The 24,793-nt window shown below is 45.9% G+C and overlaps 1 protein-coding gene across 1 annotated transcript in view; it reads right to left on the bottom strand.

Moving 5' to 3' along the window:
* Positions 1-17,380: 17,380 nt before the first annotated feature.
* The window catches only part of LOC141133734 (nucleotidyltransferase MB21D2-like), a gene marked incomplete at its 5' end in the record, with an annotated part of 31,917 nt that continues 24,504 nt past the window's right edge, over positions 17,381-24,793 (bottom strand). Inside the window, 1 exon segment of the mRNA XM_073623260.1 lies at positions 17,381-20,395. Within this exon segment, the coding sequence (XP_073479361.1) occupies positions 19,353-20,395 (1,043 nt within the window). The 3' untranslated portion in view covers positions 17,381-19,352.

Raw genomic sequence — 24,793 nt, 5'->3', positions numbered from 1 at the left:
CCACCCGAGTACTCCCTACACATCCGTACTGACCCCTCGCACAGCGCTGTCACCTCACCTCCATCCTGTCCCGTACTGTGTATCTACACTCACCGGCCACTTTATTAGGTACACCTGTTCAATTGCTTGGTAACACAAATTGCTAATCAGCCAATCACATGGCAGCAACTCAATGCAATCAGGCATCTAGACGTGGTGAAGATGACTTGCTGACATTCAAACGGAGCATTAGAATGGGGAAGAAGGGGGGGGGTTTAAGTGACTTTGAACGTGGCATGGTTGTTGGTCCCAGACATGCTGGTCTGAGTATTTCTGGGATTTAGACTCACACACCCTGTCTTGGGTTTACAGAGACTGGTGGGAGAATGGTGGGAAAAAAGAGAAAATATCCAGTGAACGGCAGTTGTGTGGAGGAAAATGCCTTGTAGATGTCAGAGGTCAGAGGAGAATGGGTAGACTGGTTCCAGATGATAGAAAGGCAACAGTAACTCAAATAACCACTCGTTACACCCAAGGTATGTAGGATCTCTGAAAAACCAACACATCCAACCTTGAAGCAGATGGGCTACCGCAGCAGAAGACCACACCGGGTGCCACTTCTGTCAGCTAAGAATAGGAAACTGAGGCTACAATTCGCACTGGCTCGCCAAAATTTGGCAACAGGAGATTGGAAGAGCAATGCGTGGTCTGATGAGTCTCGATTTCAGCTGCGACACAGATGGTGGGGTCAGAATTTGACGCAAACAACATGAAAGGATGTGAAATTCCCTTCCATGGGTGGTGGTCTCAGCGGGGAGCATCGATAGTTTAAAAAAAACAATTAAATAAGCACCTGAATGACCATAACCTACAGGGATATACAATGTAATACTGACATATAATCACACACATAGGTTGGACTTGATGGACTTGTGTCTTTTTTCAACCTCACCTACTATGTAACTATGAAAGCATGGATCCATCCTGCCTTGTATCTCCGGTTCAGGCTGGGGGTGGGGGTGTAATGGGGTGGGAGATATTTTCTTGGCACACTTTGGGCCCCTTAGTACCAATTGAGTGTTGTTTAAACACCACGGCCTACCTGAGTATTGTTGCTGACCATATCCATCCCTTTATGACTACAGTTTCCCCATCTTCTGATGGTTCCTTCCAGCAGGATAATTCACCATGTCACAAAGCTCCAATCATCTCACCACTGGACAATAAGGTCACTGTCCTCCAATGGTCTCCACACTCACCACATCTCATGCAATAGAGCACCTTTGTGGTGGAACGGGAGAAAGGCATCATAATAATCATATGGACCATAATCTCTGAGGAACGTTTTCAACACCGTGTTAAACCTATGCCACGAAGAATGAGGGCAAAAGGGAGTCCAACCTCATACTAGCAAGGTGTACCTAATAAAGTGGCCAGAGAGTGTATATTCCTGTACTGACCCCTCCATCCTGTCCTGTATATCTACTGTTTTTCTACTGATCCTCTAAGGTTAGATACAGAAGTAGATATACAACATATATTTCACAATTCAGTGGTCAGTAGAATGTGGAAAATGTTCACAATTTAGAATTAGAATACATTATATTGGGTCTGGCTGGATATTGGGAAGAGTTAACACCTCACTGCCAATGAATCTCTGACAAGACCCTGCAGGCTCATGTCTGCAGATAAGGATGGACAACTATCACAAGCCATCCAATTAATTCTCTGAACCTTGTGACGGCAAAATCAGCGGGTGGTAGAGGTCATCCCACGCTGGAGGCACCAGACCGTTTTCAGTCGTTTGTCATTTTTGTAGATCAGCGGGAATATGTTTCATCTCTCATAAAATCCCCAATATTCTTTGTGAGGAGATACGAGTTATTTCTTCGGATAGTCCTCCCCCTCTTCCACCTACTAAATCACTGACTGTCCAGGAGATTGCCAATCATTTCCAAAAAAAGACTGAAGCAGTTTGTAATGAGACCTTCACTGTCCAGATATCTCCCCTACCTAACAGACCATGTATACCACCACATGCAGTACATTTCTCTTTGGACAATGTAACCACGGAGGGCGTGGTTAAACTTTTTTCTGATGCCCACCTTACCACCCGCCCCCTGGACCCCATTCACTTACAATTAGCATAATCATCCTCTGGCTCTATTTTACACTCATTAACCCACGTCTTCAAATCTCTCCCTCTCTACTGGCAGCTTCCCCAACACTCTAAAACATAAACTGCCCCCCCCCCCCTTATTCTTGGAAATACCTTGTTAAAACCCATTGGTGCGGGCAACCTATGACCCAGCTCCTGGCTCCGGTGTACTCCCAGAACACCTAGTCTTCAACCGCTACCACCTTGCTGATAACAACCTTGCTGACCCCTTATAGTCTGGCTTTTGCCTGCAACACTCCAAAGAAAATTCCCTGCAGAAACGCTCTAAGGACTTACTATCTGCTAAAACCAATGGCCACTTTTCCATACTCATACTCTAATGCCACGTACACACGATCAGACTTTCTGCCAACAAAACTGTGGATTTTTGTTTGTTGTTGGCTCAAACTTGTCTTGCATACACGGTCACACAAATGTTGGCCAACAATTACGAACGTGGGAATGCAGTGATGTACAAGACATATGACGAGCCAAGAAAAAGGAAGTTCAATAGCCAGTGCAGCTCCTTCTGCTTGATTCCGAGCATGCGTGAACTTTGTACACACGATCGGACTTTCTGACAACAAAGTTTTGTTGGCGGAAAATTTGAGAACTTGCTATCAAACATTTGTTGGTGAAAAGTCAGACCGCAAATGTTCAATGGAGCATACACACGGTCGGACTTTCCGACAAGCTCACATCCAACATTTCCCGTCGGAAAGTCCAACCGTGTGTACGCGGCATTAGACCTTTCTTCTGCCAGTTCTTCTGATACAGTTGGCCACCTGCTTTTCCTAAAACCACTCCACTTCCTTGGCTTCCAAGACTCTGCTCTTTGTTGGGTCCATTTCTACTCATCGTAGTGCACCTTTAGTGTCACCTACAACTCTACCTCCTCCTCTTTTCTTTCCGTAGTGGTCCCCCAAGGCTCTGTCCTTGGATCCCTACTATTCTTTACCTACACTTCCTCCCTGGGTCAGCCTTCCAAGGCTTCCAATACCATCTCAATGTTGTGGAGACCCAAATGTACCTTTCTACCCTCAGCTTACCTCTTCAGTCTCCTCACCCATCACTTATTTACTACGGAATATATCAGTCTAGATGTCTAACCTTTGCATCAAACTCAAATCTTTCCAAAACCAAGCTCATAAATATTTCCTCCTACAGGTTCTTGTTTCCTTGACTTTCCAATAAGATCAATGGCACAACTATCAGTTCCTCCCCTCATGCCAGTGTGTAGGAGTAGTCATTGACTCTGACCTCTTCTTAAGGCTCTACAGCCAATCACTGTGCAAATCCTGACACCTTAACCTCCTGAACTTCTCTTAACCAATGACACCAAAACCTCTAATTTACTCCCTTATTATCTCTAGCCTCAAATATGTCAATTCCCTCCTCATTGAAATATCTACACAGAGTATCTCCTCCTTGTGCCAGGCTCATCTACCTTACTGACCACTTAGTGTTCTCCACCCCTCTCTGCCAATCCCTCCACTGGCCTCCCCTCAGTATTCTCCACCCCTCTCTGCCAATCCCACCACTGGCCTCCGCTCACCTACAATAACAAATACAAATCAAAATACTAACAAGAACCTACAAATCCATCCACAACTCTGCCCCCAGTTACATCCCCAACCTCTTCACAAATTATCACCCAAACCCATGCTCACTTCCAAAACTTTTCCAGAGCTTTTCCCATTCTGTGGAACTCCCCACACCTATCTGTCCAGCTATTTCTTACCCTGTCCAGCCTTAGGTGTCAGGGCCTGGAACTGAATTCATCATCTCTGCTGTGTATGGGAGTAACTCTGGTCACTGAGAAACCTTTTTGCTTGGAAAACCTTGCCTTGTGTCTTGTTTCTCTTGAACCTTGAACCCTTTGCTCCTCTCATGAACTTCACATTTAAGCCATGCCTTTGGACTTCCTGTTTGCCAGATTGTTGTGCTCTTCTCCAGCCAATATCTCGCTCTTGTCCCTCCTGCTGCCATCCGTATCTCCACTACCACTCATTATTGACCTTTGGCTTGTTCCTTGGCTATGCTTCTGCTTGATCCCAACCTGCAACCATTTGTTACCGACCTTTGGCTTGTTTACTGACTTGTTTACTGACTATACTTCTGCTTGATCCCAACCTGCTATATCTGCTACTGGCCCCCAGCTTGCTCACTTCCTGGTGGGGCAATCCAGAGGACTACGATCTGGTACTAACAAGCAGCAAAATACATCTCCACCATCAGGAGCTCTGGTGAACACCGGTTAGTGCTTAGACCCCACACTTTGGCTGAGCCTGCGTCATCCAACAGGGTGACCTGTTTGTTCACTTATCCTGCTGCTCAGTGGGAGCCTCTCTACTGCTATAGCTACTGGGCTCTGAGTCTGACCACTGACTGTATATCAGGTGATCTTTGGGAAACCCATTTTTTCAAGAAAGACTATTCCATATCCACCTGCATCTTGTCCTGTATTATCTACTATAACTGTACTGACCCTTCATAAAGCTCTTTCCACACTCCCCCACCCTTTCCTGTATCCTTCTACTTTTTTCAACATAAATAATAGCAGATGTTCTGCATCGCTCTCTGCATCCACACTGCAACGTTTTTCAATTGACACATTTATTAAAAGTGTATTTTTTTTTAGATGGGCCGGGGTCCAGCTTGGCAGGATGGACAGGGAGAAGCAAGGAGAGGAGGGAGTGCCAGGAATCTGTCAGTTTGCTGTGCCAGCTTCTTTGTCTATGCGGAGCAAAGTGTGTGTCGGGGTAAGGTGAGGGATGGTAGGGTGGCTCGGGGGGGGGGGGGGGGGGGTTGGTTCGGGTGGGAGGGTGAGGATCCAGAGGTCAGGAAGGCAGCAGAATTTACTATACGCTGCTGTGTCTGATCTGCGTTTGTATTATATATTTAATCGGTTATGGCTGTGGAATAGTATTGGTATGGGGATTAATGCACATCCTTTATCTTAATATATGTCACCTAACTAGCCGTGTCCTTCGTGTAGAGCTGAGGAGTATGTTGGCTCTATCAATATCAAATAAGCTGTGATATTCATTGCCACATGAATGGTCACTCCATTTCAAACTTGTGTCTGGTGGATGGTGGAGATCTAACCCCCCCCCCACCCCCGGCATATACATCTATTTCTCATGGACTTTATTGCTGAGGTGTCTGCACTGAAATCCCGGGTCTGAACACCTGCTGTGCCCATTATGAGGGGTCCCCACCATCCCTGTGCTGTGTTCCTCGGTATGTACACCTGCTGTCCCCATTATAAAGGGGTGCCCATCACCCCTATGCTGAGTTTCCAGGTCTGTACACCTGCTGTCCCCATTATAAAGGGTTCCCCCATCACTATGCTGGGTTCTCAGGTCTGTACACCCACTGTGCCACTTATGAGGGAGTTTCACCATCCCTGTGCTGAGTTCCCAGGTCTGTATACCTGCTGTGTTCATTATGAGGGATCCCCACCATCCCTGTGCTGGTTTCCTAGGTTTGCACACCCGCTGTGTCCATTATGAGGGGTTCCCACCATCCCTGTGCTGAGTTCCTGGGTCTGTACACCTGCTGTGCCCATTATGAGGGGTTCTCACCATCTCTGCGCTGAGTTCCCAGGTCTGCACACCCACTGTGCTCACTATGAGGGGGTTTCACAATCCCTGTGCTGAGTTCCTGGGTCTGTATAGCTGCTGTGCTCATTATGAGGGATCCCCACCATGCCTGTGCTCAGTTTCCCGGGTCTGTACACCTGCTGTGCCCATTTTGAGGGGTTAATTTTGTTTATTGAAAAATCTTACAAACAACAACTTATATACAATAAAACCATAATAAATAAATACAACATATTTACAAAATAATTGAATATGACTATACAAAACAAAACAAGAACATAATAAATGGTGCAAACCACATTGCGCACAACACAATCCCTACGAGAGAGCCAGACTAAGGAACATCACTGTTACCATGCATGTAGCCTTTTATCAACAATATATTTGATCTGAAAATCTAGGGGAGTGAAACAAGAATACAAAGAAAAGTCGCACACCCCGAGATCAACAGGCAGCAGCCACAGAGTCCTGATATTCCTCCACACCCTTATCCAGGCCTCCTGCTGCCACCTGCCTTTCTCAAGACTCTGAATCTTCCCAACTTCACCCAGAATGTCCTGGATCACCACTTTGACAGGGAGGATTTTACTCCGTAAGGATACCTGACACCACGCACTCCATGTGAAATAACAGACTACTAGACTAACTAAAAAAAGTGTTTCCAAATCATAATCCCGACGAGTCTGGAATGCCCCATACACCCACTCTGCATAACTCATATGGGGGAGGAAGGGTATACTCAGAGCCCTCCCCACCCTCTTGTACACCTCTATATTAAAAGGGCACCAGAAGTAGAAAGTGATCCATGGACTCCACCACTCCTCCACACTCCACTCTCGGGCAGCCCCGATCACTCATGGAAAGAAACTTCAAATTGCCCTTTACATATCGTTTTCCATGAAAGGCAAGCAAAGCCTGATCCCTAAACTTCATTGAGATTCTCTCCAAATTAATCAATCGCAAACCCACCCCCAAAACCAGGCTCAGGCAATCCCTCAAGGTCAGTGGCTCGCAAAAAGCAAAGCTCATGATCTGCTTCTCAAGAAGTTTCCTTGGAAGAGATCTGTTGTTACTTGCCACTGCATTTTCAAATACAGGGCAACATAAGCCAGGAGCTTATCATGCTTGACCCTAAGGCTTTTCACTGGCCCACCATTTTCCCAGTCTCGCAGAAAGGGCCTAAACCAGGACTGGAAAATACCAACCCACCCAGGCGGTCTCTCTGCCAACATGTTACCAAGATTGTACTTCACAAACATCAGAAAGAAAAAGACTACAGGGTTGATCATCCCTAGACCACCCTCCTGCCTAGGAAGGTAAGTCACATTCCTTTTGACAAGGTTTATTCTGTTCCCCCATAACAGCTGGAAGAAACAACTATAGACCCTGGTATAAAGAGAAACTGGCAAAATGCAAACAAAACTGACATATAGAATAATCGAAATCAGGAAAGTCTTGATCAGATCAACCTTTTCCCTCAAGGAAAGCCGCCAACCTTTCCAGCTTGCCACCTTGGCATCGGCATTCTCAAGCCTGTTCACCCAATTTGCATGGCCATAGTCACCTGGGCCAAATTCAATGCCTAGACCACCTCCTGCACCTCCTCAGTCCCAGAGACAAAAACAGAAACGTCATCAACATAGTACACAACTTTAAAAGGAGGCTCACCAGCAAAGCCCAAAGGTATCCCACACAATGGTCCACTCTCTAGCCTCCTAATGAAGGGGTCGATTGCAAACATATATAGCAGAGGACTCAATGGACACCCCTGACGCACACCCGAGCCGACCTCGAAGGGCTGCCCGACCCAACCATTAACCAGAGGAAAGCTTTCAGCCCCTTTGTACAAAATCTTGAGCCAATAAATGAAACCCCCTCTTGCAAACAGCCATTATAAACCTCTGCAAGGTAGGGAGCCAGGATCGTCTTTAAACATTTATAAAATTCGGCTGTCAAACCATCTGGTCCTGGCGTTTTCTTGATGGCCAGTTTATCAATAGCCTGGATTACCTCATCTGCAGTGATTTCATCTGTCAAATTCATCAAAGGAACATTACTTTCCAGACCTGGTGTAGAGTCCAAAAAACCCAACATCCTTGTCCGATCAAGGTTCCTTCCTCCTAGGAGATCGGCATAGTATGACCTGACAACCTCCAGGATCCCTGACCTAGACTTCGTCAGAGAGCCCATACTGTCCTTCAGGACATTGACTGTCTTAACTGCTATGCTCTGTTTACAGTTCTGGTAAGGGTCAGGGGAATGGTAGTTCCCGTAATCCCTCTCCTGAACCAAAGAGGCGTGCTGGTCATATTGATGTCTCCTAAGGAGGAGCTTCATCTCAGAGATTGCCCCAGAATCTCGAAACAAGGCGGTCAAGTTTCCTCCGCAAATGCTGGTAGGTGATATACTTATCTTGCTGCTTCCTTCTTCCTATGGCCTTGAAAAGCCCAACAGTCCGCTGTTTTACAAGCTCCCACCATTCTGACTTGCTGTTGCAAAAGTCTAGGATCGTTACCTGTGCTTGAAAAAAATCCTCAAAGGATTGTCTTACTCTCTTGTCTTCCAGAAGGGCCGAATTCAGTCTGCAGATACCCTTCCCCCTAGGTGGCATGTCTGAGGCATTCAGAGTCACAGATAGAATACAGTGATCGGAAAACTCCACAGGTGCCGAAAAAGCAGAGTCTCCCTTTAAAAAAACCTATCTATCCTACTCTGACTACCACCTCGCTGAAAAGTGAACCCCGTGCTGTCTGGGCAGCGTTTAATGTACACATCTACCAGACCTGCTTCACTAACTATCGCATTGAGAAAAATGGTGTCATAGCCCAGCTTATCTCTGAAACCTCTCCTGTCTTTAGACCTTGTAATGGTGTTGAAATCACCTCCAAAGATAACCTGCTGGGCCGTAAAATGAAAAGGCTTAATCTTTGTAAAGAGGTATTTCCTGTCCCACTTTGTCTGGGGACCATAGATGTTAATTAGACGCAAGTCCTGCCCCTTCACAGAGACGTCTAAGACCATGCATCTCCCTATCTCTACCTCAATTACCCACCGGCACGTTACCATACCAGAAAAAAGGACCGCAACCCCGCTGTAAGGCTCAGCTGCAAGAGACCAAATGAGGGACCAGGTCTCCACTCCTTCTTTGCCAGATGTATATCGGGCAGACTACTCAGATGGGTCTCTTGCAAAAACAAAATATCAGCATCAAACTCGCTGAGCAAAAATAAGGCCATATGACAAGCACTTACTGATCTTAAGCTGGCAACATTAATGGTTGCCACTTTTAACAGAGTGGGAACTGCCATTAGGGTAATTGAGGCAGCCATTTCTAAGCCTGACTACTCCCTCTCCCTGGAGAACCAGCGCACTTCGGTGCACACTGGCACTCATCATCCATAGAGGACACTGAACTGAACGAGTCCCATTCATCGTCATCATCATCTGACAGGACCCCAAACTTATTTTCTAAAGGTGTCAGGTCACCTGGGACCAGGTGACAGATGCACTCTGTTAGAATCAGAAGTGCACCACTAAGGTAGTTGACCCTAGGACTGACTGCTGTGGATTGAACCCTGGAAGGTTCAGGAAGCAGGTCTACAGGATAACTAACATGGATCCCAGTGGGAGCTAGAGCATAGATTCCCCAGGGCGCGGAGTCTAAGAGCCAGCGGGTGTTCACCAGAGCCTCTAGTGGTGAGGATGGACTGCGCTGCAGTCTGGCTCCAGGTTGCGGCCCCCAGGGTCTCACAGCTCATGCTCACCATAGACTACAGGAGAAGAGGAAGGAGGCAGCAGGCTGGAATGACAGGGAAGTAAGGGGTAAGCCAAAGGTCAGGGCGACTAGCAGACAAGGATAAACATAACACGCCAAAGGTCAGGGTAACAAGCAGACAGGGAGAGTCGAGAACAGACCAAAGTCGGTAACAGGAATCAGACGTAGGAAACACAGCAAGTACACACGGAGGCTAACACACAATGGTTGATCAGCACTGCTGGCTTGCAGTGCACAGGGTAATATAGGGTTCCCTGATAGGGCCTGGGATGGAGCCATGCTTAGAGGAGAGGTTATAAAACCAGTCAGGTGAGAGGCAGCTGGTCTTTAGAGATGAACACATGGAGACAGGTAAGCTGACAGAGAAAACTCTATTGCATAACCATGACAAAAGGCAAAACTTTAGGATGTAAGGTAACTCAACCCCTTTTTTTCCTTCTTTTGCCCCTCCTCCTCCTATCCTCCAACCACTCCATCCACTCCATCCACCACTTCATATCATCCTTAGACAAACCAGAATCAACAGCCTCCCCACACCTATCCTCCCCTTCACCCCCCCCCCTCTCTCCCCTCCCCATCTACCACCAGGCCAGCCTCTCCACAATTTTCCCCACTCCTCTGCACCTCACAATCCGCAATAAAAACCCTGCAGCATCGCGGGAGGGGGACTGGCACTGCACTTGATGCACCTGCCTCAGCGCCTCCTGCTGCCTCTGCAATTTTAGAAGACACAGACACATAAGGATTGGACACATTCTCTGCAACTGATACCTTATCTACAGACTGGGAAGACACTGACACACTAGGTAAACGCACAGACTGGGAAGACACAGACATACTGGGTATTGGCACAGACTGGGGCACCACAGACTGGGGAGACAGACACATTAGGTATTGGCACAGACTCAGATGGACTTAGAGTCACTCCAGCTGCTGAGCTCTGAGCATCCTCCATGTCCAGGCGGAAGAACTCTCTCATGAGCTCAGGCTTGTTGCGCATTGCCTCAGGACACTGACTGTAAGGATGTCCCACCACATTGCACAGATTGCATCTTATGATGTTACAATCTTTTGCCAAATGTCTTGTACCCTGACACAGAGAGCACTTTGTCACCGGGCAGGAGGATGCAAGATGTCCTTTATCTCCACACTTATTGCAGAGCTTTGATGGCCCAGGTAGAAGATGGTCAGCCTGTCCCTCCCCAGGAAAGCTGAGGATGGCAGATGCTGGACAACATTGTCAACAACCTTTAATTTTAGCTGCACAGACCACCCCCCTGCCCATATTCCCCAATCGTCCAAAATCTTTTTTGGGGGCTTAGGACGTATCCATAACTCCTCAACCAAACAGATAAATCCCCTTGTGGTATGGACTTATTGCGGACAAGAATTGTCCCCATTTTAATGAGGGGTTGGCGTGAAACAAGCTTGGGTATGAGCCCTTTCCAGTCCGGCAGGCCCCTACACACGTGCTCATATTTCTCCCAAAATATGTCCAAAGACTCCCGACGGATAAAGGACAAATCATATTCATAGGAACCTACCAGACTGATCAGGGCGAAGATATCTGTGGGCCTAAACCTCATCTGCAGAATCATATACTGCCCTCCTATGTGGGGGAATCCCACTGACAGATGAAAGAACTGAGCCTGAAAGTATCAATCTCAGGTATTGGAGCATTTGCATGAGTACTGATACTCGTGAAAATGTGTTGGCACTGATACTGATACTGGTATTTGTGCAATCCTAGTTCTCGCCATGCCTGTGCTCCTGGGTTTGTACACCTGCTGTGCCCATTATGAGGGGTTCCCACCATCCCTGTGCTGAGTTCCCAGGTCTTTACACCAGCTGTGCCCATTATGAGGGGTTCCCACCATCCCTGTGCCGAGTTTCTGGGTCTGTATACCTGCTGTGCCCATTATAAGGGTTTCCCACCATCCCTGTGTTGAGTTCCCAGGTCTGTACACATGCTGTGCCCATTATGGGGGGTTCCCACCATCCCTGTGCTGAGTTCCTTTGTCTGTACACCAGCAGTTTCCTTTATGAGGGATTCCCATTTTGCAAATCGGAGACATAAATGTGAGTCTGGGTTTGAACCACATAGAATTAAGTTTCATACAATTTCCATAATTTGTGATATTATGTATCTACATTAATAACAAGTGCCTACTAAATTGTATGAGGAGAGTATAGATCAGGTAACAAACAAGCCTAGGTAATAATGTCCATTAGATGGTTTGGTTACTGATCTCCTAAGGAGAATTCACATAGGATCAATATCATTCTTCTATTAGTGGGATTCCTATTTTTTCTTCTTTGGTACATAGGATCAATATCATGTGTGAGGTCTATCAAACTCTGATTTCATTCTGTGCAATAATATGTTGGTTGTTGGATTGTGAACCCTTTATTTTACTGTCTATTTTGTAACATCTTTTTCTAAAAATATATAAAAAAAAAATCTATAAATATTTTCTTGCAACTTTTTATTCTCTCATTATAACAATATTTAAAACATTTAAAGTTGATCTTCTTTACGCTACAAAAAAAATAAATAAATAAAGATTTCTTGCTTCTTTGAAGAAAGCCTCCTTGTTATTAGGATACTGAGTGTATTTATCCAGGAATCACAGGAGTAACCAGATTGGTATTCTGCAAAAAGTGGAAGTCCGGGCTCTAATTAACTAACCTATAGGCTGGGTTCACACTATTGCGATTTGGGTGTGGTTTCTCCACATCCAATTCGCAATAGCAGGAGATTTTGACCGTCTCTGTATGGAGCTGGTTCACACATCTCTGGTGTGAATTTGCACAGGGGTCCTGGGCGCCTTTTGGTCCGTTTCTTGTCCAAATACAAATTCGGGCTGAAATCGGACCCGAAACGGTGAACGGGGATGCACTGGACCCCCCCGATGTGAGCCGCATGCGAAGGTAGAGTCAACCCAGCCTAAAACTGCTCCCATCCTTATCTAATTCTTGTACCAACTACCCTGTAGAAGGAAGATGCTTATGCTCACTGTGACACACTCAGCCAGGACAGGGGCTTTTGGAGATGACTAGGGGCAAGCCTTTTACCCACTGACTATGGGCCCTGGCTTTTAAGGGAAAACTACTCTTTGGGAGGTGTGTGCCTAGGGGAACCCTTGGAGTGGTCTTGTTTCTGATTCAAGTCCATGTCTCCCAAAAAACACAGACTCTGGGAATCTAGGCCCGGGATCCATGTTTAGGGCCTAGATGCCCCATTACCAACAATGACTACTTCAGACTGAAACTCAGAACAGATTTTAATATCATCAGCTCAAAGTAACCTAATTCTTATATCCTGATATAATCTGTTTAATGTGTCAAGTGTATTTCTCCCATTGTTAACCGAGTCACCTATTGTTTCTGTCCGTCTTCTATGTGTTTATACTTGCAATAATGTGTATTGTACAGTACTTTGTATTCAGGGTTGTAGGTGTCGAATGGGCTGGTCACCTAGGCTGGTTTAGGTAACAAGTTATTAATTAGCTCATGTTAATTATATCAATGTCAGGTATTAGTTGCTAGAGGTGGATTACCATAGATTATGTTGGTTGCTGTTTAGCTATGTTAATTATATCCCTGTTTACAGTTTGTATTGTTAGGATAATATGATCAACCGCTCATCTGATTTTGTGTGGTAAATGAATTCTCTAGTTTTCAATAAACAGTATCAGTTCCTAAATCCTAACATTGCAGCGGGACGAGCTTAAAGGTAACTCAGTTTGCAGAGTCTGACAAGAGGCACCACCTGTCAAACTTGCCCATCGGCTAGATTATTGGGTGCTGTGCAATATTCAGCTGTAATATCTGGTTCTTGGGTCCAGACTGGAGAAAACTATATATCTTGACTGAAGAACCTAAATGGGGTTCTGGATGGTTCTGTCACACTCACCTATTCTCTTGGCACTCCAGTCCGGCCTCTTAGAAAAGGTGCCACCCCAGCTCTGCTTGCATATAGGCACCGGTTTTGTCTCTCCTCTCTTTATTCCCCCTTCCCCCCGGGCAGTGCTCCCCCTTTCTCTTACTTACAGTATCTCACCAAAGTGAGTACACCCCTCACATTTTTGTAAATATTTTATTCTATCTTTTCATGTGACAACACTGAAGAAATGACACTTTGCTACAATATAAAGTAGTGAGTGTACAGCTTGTATAACAGTGTAAATTTGCTGTCCCCTCAAAATAACTCAACACACAGCCATTAATGTCTAAACCGCTGGCAACAAAAGTGAGTACACCCCTAAGTGAAAATGTCCAAATTGGGCCCAATTAGTCATTTTCCCTCCCCGGTGTCATGTGACTCATTAGTGTTACAAGGTCTTAGGTGTGAATGGGGAGCAGGTGTGTTAAATTTGGTGTTATCGCTCTCACTCTCTCATACTGGTCACTGGAAGTTCAACATGGCACCTCATGACAAAGAACTCTGAGGATCTGAAAAAAAGAATTTTTGCTCTACATAAAGATGGCCTAGGCTATAAGAAGATTGCCAAGACCCTGAAACTGAGCTGCAGCACGGTGGCCAAGACCATACAGCGGTATAACAGGACAGGTTCCACTCAGAACAGGCCTCGCCATGGTCCACCAAAGAAGTTAAGTGCACGTGCTCAGCATCATATCCAGAGGTTGTGAAGTGGCAACGAGGGTCAGTTTATGTGGCCATAGTTATGTGTGTAGTAAGACTGATTTATAATTTCAGCTAAGAATCATATTTCTTGTATTTCATGTTGAAACTACTTGCGACAGGTTGCGGTTAAGACACTGAACTTACTCACTCCCCCTCCCATCACAGAAATCTGCTAAGTTGTTCCTCTTTCTGTGCAAGGAAAATGAAAGTTTTGCATAAGGTTTAAAATACATGTTTTACAGAACTTGTCTGGTATCAAAGGCGTAGGTTGACTTTTAAAAGGTTACAATGTTTGTATAACGGAAATGTTCGCTTGTGACACAATATACTGAAATGATTTTTACACTGTGTACGCTGTAATTTGGACACACTTGATATTCAAACACGAGTCGGGTCAGGCGTGTCCACTTTTGGCCAAAAGTGGAATAAATCTCCCATACTTAAGTCCTGTGTCCAGCAAAGTCATTTTACTGATATTCTGCCTGATACTTCAGTTGTCTTTGGGAAATAGACGTATGAGTGCTGCCAGCATTGCTGCAGAGGTTGAAGGGGTGGGGGGGTCAGCCTGTCAGTGCTCAGACCATACACCACACACTGCATCAAAATGGTCTGCATGGCTGTCATCCCAGAAGGAAGCCACTTCTAAAGATGATGCAAAAGAAAGCCCACAAACAGTTTGCTGAAGACAAGCAGACTAAGGACATGGATTACTGGAACCATGTCCTGTGGTCTGAAGAGACCAAGATAAACTTATTTGGTTCAGATGGTGACAAGCGTGTGTGGCGACAACCAGGTGAGGAGTACAAAGACAAGTGTGTCTTGCCTACAGTCAAGCATGGTGGTGGGAGTGTCATGGTCTGGGGCTGCATGAGTGCTGCCGACACTGGGGAGCTACAGATCATTGAGGGAACCATGAATGCCAACATGTACTGTGACATAGTGAAGCAAAGCATGATCTCCTCCCTTTGGGCTGCAGGGCAGTATTCCAACATGATAACGACCCCAAAACACACCTCCAAGATGAATATCCATTGCCTTGCTAAAGAAGCTGAGGGTAAAGGTGATGGACTGGCTAAGCATGTCTGCAGACCTAAACCCTATTGAGTATCTGTGGGGCATCCTCAAACGGAAGGTGGAGGAGCGCAAGGTCTCTAACATCCACCAGCTCAGTGATGTCATCATGGAGGAGTGGAAGAGGACTCCAGTGGTAACCTGTGAAGCTCTGGTGATCTCCATGCCCAAGAGGCTCTTGTGCATGATTCCGAGCATGCGTGGAACTTTGTGCGTCGGAATTGTGGACACACAATCGGAATTTACGACAAGGGATTTTGTTGTCGGAAAATTTGGGGAACCAGCTCTCAAATTTTGTGTGATGGAAATTCCGATAGAAAAATGTCCGATGGAGCCTACACACGGTCGGAATTTCCGACAACACGCTCCTATAGAACATTTTCCGACCGTGTGTACGGGACATTGCTCTCAAGAATTAAAGTATAAATAGTTGATAGATTTATTCAATTTGTTAATAGATTATTATTTTATCAGATTTGTTATGATTATTCATTTGTTAGATTTGTCAGATTATTTGTTTATTCAATTAGATAGATCCGTGTTGCAACCGTGTGCAATGCACGTGATTGCGGTGGGGTGAGGCAGCATTTTGGGAGTTAAAACAAGTGGTGAGGAGCCGACATCGCTTCCTCACTGGTTGACAAACGTCTCTAAGAAGAGACATTTGGATTGTTTTTCGGGCTGTATTCACACATAACGCAGTGCTGCCGAAATGATTCACTACCCCCAGCAGCTCTGCATAGTCGGCTGGGGCAGGGGCGGTGTGGTGCTCAATTCATGCCTCTCTGCGCAGCTAGTGATTACCTGTGGTCGATTGTTAATGGACATAGACAAAGTGCATGCAGCAGCGGTCACTATAGTGAACAGGGCCAGCAGCCGCACGTACCCGCCGACAGCCGCAGGAGGAACTGCTGCTACAATGCACACCGGCCCTAATCGCCTAAAGGTTATGACGTCACGTCCGGACTGCGCTTATAAACAAAGCCGCGATCGCGGCTGGAAAGAATGGGATCGTGATTTTTTTTTCTTAATTTTTTTTATCTCATGCTTTTCAGCCTGGAGGAGAGATGTGGGGGTCTTATTGACCCCCACATCTCTCCATAAAGAGGACCTGTTCCCATTCCTATTACAAGGGATGTTTACATTCCTTGTAGTAGGAATAAAAGTGATCAAAAAAAAAAAAATAAAACAGAAAGTGTAAAAATAAAATAAAAATAAAAGTAAAATAAGCAATAAAAATAAAAAATTAAAAATTTTAAGCGCCCCTGTCCCCGGTAGCTAGCACACAGAAGCGAACGCACACGTAAGTCCTGCCCACATATGTAAACGCAGTTTAAACCACACATGTGAAGTATCGCTACGTGCATCAGAGCGGGAGCAACAGTTCCAGCACTAGACCTCCTCTGTAACTCTAAACTGGTAACCTGTAAAAAAATTTAAAGTGTCGCCTATGGGGATTTTTAAGTACTGAACTTTGGCGCCATTCCATGAGTGTGCACAATATTTTTAAACATGACATGTTGGGTATCTATTTACTCGGCGTAACATCATCTTTCACATTATATAAAAAAAATGGGCTAACTTTACTGTTTTGTTATTTTTTAATTCATGAAAAAAAATTCCGAAAAAAAAAACGCGTTTGAAAAATTGTTGCGCAAATACCGTGCAACATAAAAAGTTGCAACAACTGCCATTTTATTCCCTAGGGTGTCTGCTAAAAAAAAAAAAAAAAAAAACATATATAATGTTTGGGGGTTCTGAGTAATTTTCTAGCAAAAAAAAAAAGATGATTTTTTACATGTAGGAGAGGAGTGCCAGAAAGTGATTAATCACAATGCCAGCTGCACCGCCGGACTCAAAATGTTTTTTTTCTATTAAAAAAAAAAAGGATCTGCCCACAACGAAGACTAACTGCCGACTGCCTGCTCCTCCATCTGACAGTTCTTAAATAAGTAAGGGGTGACGTCACCTGGCAGCACCGCCCGCTTGTGACGTCACGGACCGTTACATGAACTTTTTCCCTGTTCGGGAGTTCTGGTGCGAACTGAACTGGGGGGGGATGTTTGGCCCATTAATAATTGACACAGTAACCATTGTTTAGGTCAAGTGGGCTACATGTAGAAGTAACAAAGCTGAATCAAATGTATTTATAAATGATATTTATTATAGGTTTTGTTACAATTTGTTATCCGTCCTTCCATTATACAATGAACATTTTCGAGATCCTTGGAGAGGAAATGAGGGTTGAGTTGGGAGATCGGGGTGGGGGTTGGGGTTTAGAGAACAGGAAAGGGGGGAAATTGCAAGGAAAATACAGAGGTAGATAAAGATAGAACATTATTCTTCTTTGGATTCAGGCGCTGTTTATGGAGATAACGGATTTTTATTTGCAGGGATCTATTTCTACATCTGGAGATGATTCAGTCTGGAAAAATTCTATAAAACATATCTCCCCCCCTATAGATCCCTACATACAGATAATTGGAATAATCAGACTTTTCCATACTACACAAAAAGAATTAGCTCCACATCCTTATATTTCCCACTCCTGAAATATGTACAGTAACAATGTAAACTCTGTAAAGATAGAATAGAATTCTCTGCCCGGACACATGGAAGAGAATTTTGTCTCCTGATGTGAAGAGATGATCCTGTGCGTGGAAGCAGATGGAGGTTTCTATGGAGAGATGCCTCCAGATATATACGGTTGGGGGTGACATCGCCCTCGGTGTGCTGCCAACAGGGTACGGATATAATATATACATGCACACCGCCGCCAGCCACTGAGCTAATCAGAAAATTGATCAGAATTAAGGGAGGGACACCCTGTACGGGACGTGAGGCGAATCCATCATGTGCGATGCATCGCCGCCCTGCAACACTCTTTAACAGATCGCGGCTTGTGATGTCACCACGGTTAACTAAGCAGAGACAGGGAAAAATGCTCTGCAGGAATCGGAGGGTGAAGGGTTAATGACTGAAGTGTGCTCTGCAGGAATCGGAGGGTGAAGGGTTAATAACTAAAGAGTGCTCTGCAGTAATTGGAGGGTGAAGGGTTAATGACTGAAGAGCGTTCTACGGGATGTAGAGGAAGATCTGCGGGATGTGGAGGGTGAGGGGTTAATGATGTTCCTATGGGTAGAGAGGCAAAGACGTTCTTCAAGAAATGGAGGATGAAGGGTTAAAAGGGAGAAAGATTTCATATTCACTGCAATGTTACTAAAAGTGGTCTGCAGAGCATCTTTGCGTTGCCCACAGTGCAATCTGTTATGGTACTCTTGTTCTCTGCAAAGCATTGCCAATGCCTTGACCTTTGGAGAACGTCAATGCCGCAATCCCCCAAGCTTTAAAGGACATTGCTGGAGTAAACTTTTCTCTATGGAGCATTGCTGAGCCACCTCATGGTCTTGCAGAGCAATGCTGAAACGCTATGGTCTTGCAGAGCATTGCTGATCTGCCTCATGGTCTTGCAGAGCAATGCTGAAACTCCTTATGGTCTTGCAGAGCATTGCTGATCTGCCTCATGGTCTTGCAGAGCAATGCTGAAACTTCTTATGGTCTTGCAGAACATTGCTGATCTGCCTCATGGTCTTGCAGAGCAATGCTGAAACTCCTTATAGTCTTGCAGAGCAATACAGAGATTCCTTATGGTCTGCCAGAGTATTGCTGAGCAGCTTCATGGTCTTGCAGAGCAATACAGAGATTCCTTATGGTCTCGCAGAGTATTGCTGAGCAGCTTCATGGTCTTGCAGAGCAATACAGAGATTCCTTATGCTCTTGCAGAGCATTGCTGAGACTACTCATGGTCTTGCAGAGCATTTCCGAGACTACTTATGATCTTGCATAGCACTGATGTGTGTCTAGAACTATGCACATGTGCACTTCATGCTTTTGAGCTTCAAAACCAAAATCAAAACCCAATTAGGGCCTTGAGTCTTACCCATCATGATGCACCAAGTCATAATTCTAATTTAAGCAGGTTACTGCTTGCTGGGTGGGGGGTGTAATAAAAATGGAGCAGATCTCATAATCTCAGCAGAGGTATGGTTGGTCAGGACTGCACTTTCCTAGCAGCAATTAGAAATTAATATAATGCTACATGAGGGGGTCATTACCCTAGCTGGGGTAACAGCTGGACCCTCTTTCCTCCTTCTCCTCAATATCCTCCTTCTCCACCTTCTCCCCTTTCACCACCTCCTTGGCCTCCCTCACCACCTCCTTGGCCTCCCTCACCACCTCCCAAAGGTAGTATACTGGCTGCGTTCTTACCTCGGACACCTTTCGGGCAAGGTAGTGGCCCTGGGCAGAGCCCAGTAGCAGATCACATCCTGGTAAGAATGGGTTGGGGCATGATCCTCGAAGGAAGGACAGGGAAAGTTCCTCAAGAAGCCCAAGAAAACAGGAGGCCGCATTCTGCCCTTGGCACAGGTACCCATGTGGTAGCCTCTCACAGGCGTGTATAAGGGTGATCCATAATACATATGGACCTGGGCCTCCGTGCTGTTGGAGTATTGGTCCCAACACAGCCATGGAGGCCCTTAGCACCCTGGACAGCGTTGGGTGTAAGTATCGTCGCATGTAAAGCTCAACCCCTGGGAAGCCCACCCTCCACTGTCCCTCAGCTCCCCATGGGAAAAGATGAAACACCTGAGGTGGAACTCCATCTTTCCCTACCCAGTCATCTAGATATTGAGCCCCTGGGGGCCAACCCTGAACTTCCACTACGGGGACAATGTCAAAGCGAATGAGGAGGGCACTAGATGTAGACAGCAGGATAGAGGCACAGTTACCCCACACATCAGCCCTCTCTAGGGTCAGGGGATGGGAGGAACGACGGAGGCTGGACACCGCAGAAAGGAGAGAAGGAAGAAACCATTGAGATACATGGTCTGGGGTGAGGTGTGGTTTGTCAGAGCCAAGCTCTGGGTGTGGAGGCTCCCAGAGAGATATGGGAAGGAGGTAGTGACATGGACAGGGCTGTGATAGGGCATCGGGGGATGGTAGACGAAGGATGGGGACTAGGAGCGTATAGGAGATGGAGTACGAAATGAAGGGGGTCCGTGTTCCTAAATCAGTTGGGGAAACATCAAGAAGTCCAGAGCACAGTCCACCGGAGAGGAGAAGGAAGGCGTTCGGAGATGGCAGAGGATGAATCTGACCTGAAGAAGGAAAAACACAAATATTACATTATATTTATGAGTCATGGTATTTCTCAAAAAGATCTATAGGCAGTACTGTGTATTCAGTGCAAAAAGAATATGTACATCTCTGGAGGACACAGCAGGCTCTGGGAAAACCTAGCATGTTTAGAAGGGGAACGCTGGGAACTTGGGGAACATCAACGACTAGTCCTTTCATGAGGGACATATTTCTATAGGTTAAAAAGTGTATTACAAAGTTTGCCATGGAGTCACAATGAATGGTGGCCATGAAGCCACGAATAAGTGGGTTTCACTGGTCCTCCTGTATGGGGCCTAGGCCAGCAATGGGGCCAAGGCAGCAGGGTGAATCAGATATGGGCAGGGAGGGCGATTGGCGCAGCAGGGGAGCAATTACTGGAACCGATCCCCTGTATGGCTCTCTCTCCAGCAGCTGAAAGCTGGCTTCTTCTAATCTCCAATCCACCGGCTTTTAGCTGCTGTAGAGACATACAGGGGATCGGTTCCAGTAATTGCTCCCCCGCCACACCAATCACCCTCCATGTGCACCATATATTCCCCCCTGCTGCCCAGGCCCCCCACCCCCTGGAGTGCTGTCGGCTTCCCTCCTCTGCTTCCCACCGACAGCTGCAAGCACAATTCAGGATGGGGAGGGGGGGAAGGGTCCAGTAAATATGTCATATTTACCAGCCCCTTCTTTTCCTTAATAAAACACAATGAGTGATCTGTACCAATCACTCATCGTGTTCATTTATAACTGAACCATAGTAAACTGTTTATTTGGGTGGGGGCCCTGTCAGGTTGGCTGCATGGGGTTCCATAAGTTCTAACAGCAGCCCTCATTGGTGGGCATGTGAAAGGTTTGTGTTCCTAAAAGATTGTAGCACCCTCCTAGTTTGGTTGCTTATAGGGTTAGGTATATTTAGTTTTTGTCTCCTCTGTAGAGGAGCAGGTTGATTGCTTTTATCTGTTCTGGGTTTCACAGGCTGCGGGTTTAATTGCCCCTTCCTGCATTCCACAACTCTCTGGATAGTTCGGGGAAATAGGTGTGGTGAAGTGACCAGCAGGGGGCTAAGGTTTGCATAAATAGTTTGGGACCTAGAACAGCAGGATCCTTGCCCTGGTGGAGAGAGACCCAGCCTGGAGGGGCTGTCTGCCCTGCTGTGCCACCCACAATGAGCCTCTTAGTGGTTAAACATGGCTCCCTGGTCCTTCTCAGACCAGGGAACAATACATCTCAATACAGTTCTCAAACAAGAGAAATTTGAATTACTTCCTCTGGGGGGCACTGTAGAGAAAAGGCTCCAGTTCAGTTTGCTTGTGGACTCCATCTTGCACCTACAGTTTGGTGATTGTTGGAATACAGTGGATGACAGTTTCTGTCATCTCAGGCCTTAATTGACAGGTAAGATAGTCAATTTGGTTGACAAATTTGTTTCTTTATAACCCTTTAAATGATTCATATTAAAAAGGTAAGCATGGGAATTGGGGATTTCATACTTACCTAGCTGGATGCTGCAACACTGAGAATCGTGCGATCAAACACTGCAGATCTCTCGGTTCTTGGAGCTCCCAGAGAAGAGAGCCGGTGACTGTCAGTCACCAGCTCTCTGCTCTGCCCCCTATACTCACTGGAGCGTTGGGTTGTGGAGGGGGCAGGAGCAGCCAAGTCAGGCTCTCAGCGGCTCACTGAGAGGTTGAGCCAGGTGCCGATCCAGGCATGGGGGCGAATTCCAACCATATGGCCACAATCTTGCTCGTGCCTGGATTGGCTCTGTATTGTCAGTCGACAGCGGGCTTCAGCCTGTTGTCAGCTAAAAACAGGCCACAGGAGTAAAAAACGGACTGCAATCCTGTGATCCACAAGAGAAATACAGCCAAACAAGCTTTCCCTGTACTTCTCCAATGTTCTCCACCATCACAGCATAATGTTTCCATATAGTCTGCTCAGTACAACATCTAGAGTTTGGATACATTCCCACAGTGCAATTTCTACTAAGAGCAAACCTATAATTTGCAAATATTGTGAGAAGAAATATTCTTTTCCACATGCTACAAAGAGGACAAAACATATCCTGGCTTGCCAGAGGTGCCCTAAAGACATTAACAAATACTTTATGGAAAGAAATGATGGAGGACCAGAGTGAAAGTAGGAGGGGCTTTTCCATCCATAGTTCTTATTCCATTAATTTCTGCTGCTTCTGGATCATCACAAAGTGTTTCTTCACCAGCAGTATTTTCCAGTAAGGTAGTGTTACAAACCACGGCCTCCCAAAATACACAATTCCTTCATTTATAGAGACAAGGACACCTGAACATCAGGAGAACATTCATCATCAAGCTCTTCATAGAGCAATATGTGCTTCTATGTCAGCATTGTCAGGAACTGCAAATGCATATCACCATTATTATTATTATTATTATTATTATACAGGATTTATATAGCGCCAACAGTTTACGTAGCGCTTTACAACTTGAGGGTAGACAGTACAAATACAATACACTTTAATACAGTAGGAATTAGAGGGCCCTGCTCCTTAGAGCTTACAATCTAAGAGGGAAGGTCAAGAGATACAAGAGGTAATAACTGTAGGGAATGTGCTGATGGAGAACATAAATGTACAGTTGTTAGGTGGGGGCCAGATAGGCTTCTCTGAAGAGTTTTCAGGGATCGTCTGAAAGTGGATAAAAGTAGGAGAAAATCGGACAGATTGGGGTAGAGCATTCCAGAGGACGGGATAGGCTCTGGAGAAGTCCTGAAGGCGAGCATGAGATGAGGCGACAAAGTAGTTTGAGAGCAGGAGGTCTTGGGAGGAGCGAAGAGAACGATTAGGTTGGTATTTTGTGACTAGGTTAGAGATGTAGCTGGGGGCCAGGTTGTGGATGGCTTTGTAAGTTATAGTTAGTATCTTGAATTTAATTTGGTGACTGAGTGGCAGCCAATGGAGGGATTGGCAGAGGGGTATAGCAGACGCTGAGCGGTTTGTGAGGTGGATGAGTCTGGCAGCAGCGTTCATGATGGCCTGAAGTGGGGATAGCCTATTAAGAGGTAAGCCAATGAAAAGGGAGTTGCAGTAATCGAGGTGAGAGATGACCAGGGATTAGAAGCTTTGTGGCGACATTGGTTAGGAAGGGGCGTATCTTGGTGATGTTGTGGCGGCAAATTTTGGATAGCGATAGGATGTAGGGCCGAAATGATAGTTCAGATTCCAGGATTACACCTAGGACCTTGGCGTGGGGGGACAAGTTGATAGTTGAGCTGTTGATAATGACAGAGAAATCAGGGGAAGTGGCACCTGAGGGAGGAAATATCATGAGTTCGGTTTTGGATAGGTTGAGTTTGAGGAAGTGATGTGACATCCAGGCTATGTCTGCTAGTAAGTTGGTGATGTGTATGAAGACAGATGGAGAGAGCTGGGGGGGTGGAGAGATAGATTTGGGTGTCATCAGCTTAGAGATGATATTGAAAGCCATGGGAGGCAATCAACTGACCCAGGGAGGTGGTGTAGATTGAGAAAAGGAGAGGTCCAAGAACAGAATCTTGGGGGACACCAACAGAAAAAGGAAGAAGAGAGGAGGAAGTAGAGTTGTGAGTGACACTGAAGGAGCGGTGGGATAGGTAGGATGAGAACCAGTGAAGAGTACAGTCACTGAGACCAAAGGAGTGGAGTTCATTGAGGAGGAGGGGGTGATCCACTGTGTCAAAGGCAGCAGAGAGATCCAGGAGAAGTAGTACAGAATAGTGTCCGCTGGTTTTAGCTGTTAGTAGGCAATTTGAGAGTTTAAGCAGAGCAGTTTCCTTGGAGTGATGAGGGCAAAATCCGGACTGAAGGGGATCAAGAAGTTTGTTCATGGTCAGATGGTCGCTCAGTCGGTTGTAGACCAGTCTTTCAAGTAGTTTGGAAGAGAAGGTGAGTAAGGAGATGAGACGTAGGTTGTTAAGATTGGTGGGGTCCAGTGAGGACTTTTTAGGTATGGGGGTGACTAGCGCGCGTTTTAGAGAGTTTGAGAGGAAGTCATAAGAGAGGGAGAGGTTGAAAATGTAAGTTAGAGAGTGCAGAATCCAGTGAGAGGGTGAGCATAGCATTTGCGAGGGAACAGGATCCAGGGGGCAGGTGGTTAGATGAGTGTTAGATAAAAGTTTAGCAACCTCATTAATACTAGCAGGGTTGAATGAGTGAAGTAATGATTGTATCGGTGGACATGGGGTGTTGCGTGGGGGAAGTTTCTGCGCGTTGGAGATCGCCTCATGAATTGCATCAATCTTATTTTTGAAGTGATTGGCGATCTCCTGGGCAGTGAATGAGTTAGAAGGCGGAGGCAGTGGAGAACAGAGTAGAGTGTTGAAGGTAGAGAAGAGTTGACGTGGACTGGATGAGAAGGTGTTAATGAGTGTGA

The sequence above is a fragment of the Aquarana catesbeiana genome, linkage group LG03 (genome assembly GCF_042186555.1).
Source record: "Aquarana catesbeiana isolate 2022-GZ linkage group LG03, ASM4218655v1, whole genome shotgun sequence".
Classification (NCBI taxonomy): Eukaryota; Metazoa; Chordata; class Amphibia; order Anura; family Ranidae; genus Aquarana; species Aquarana catesbeiana.
This window is presented reverse-complemented; position numbering and strand designations above follow the sequence as displayed.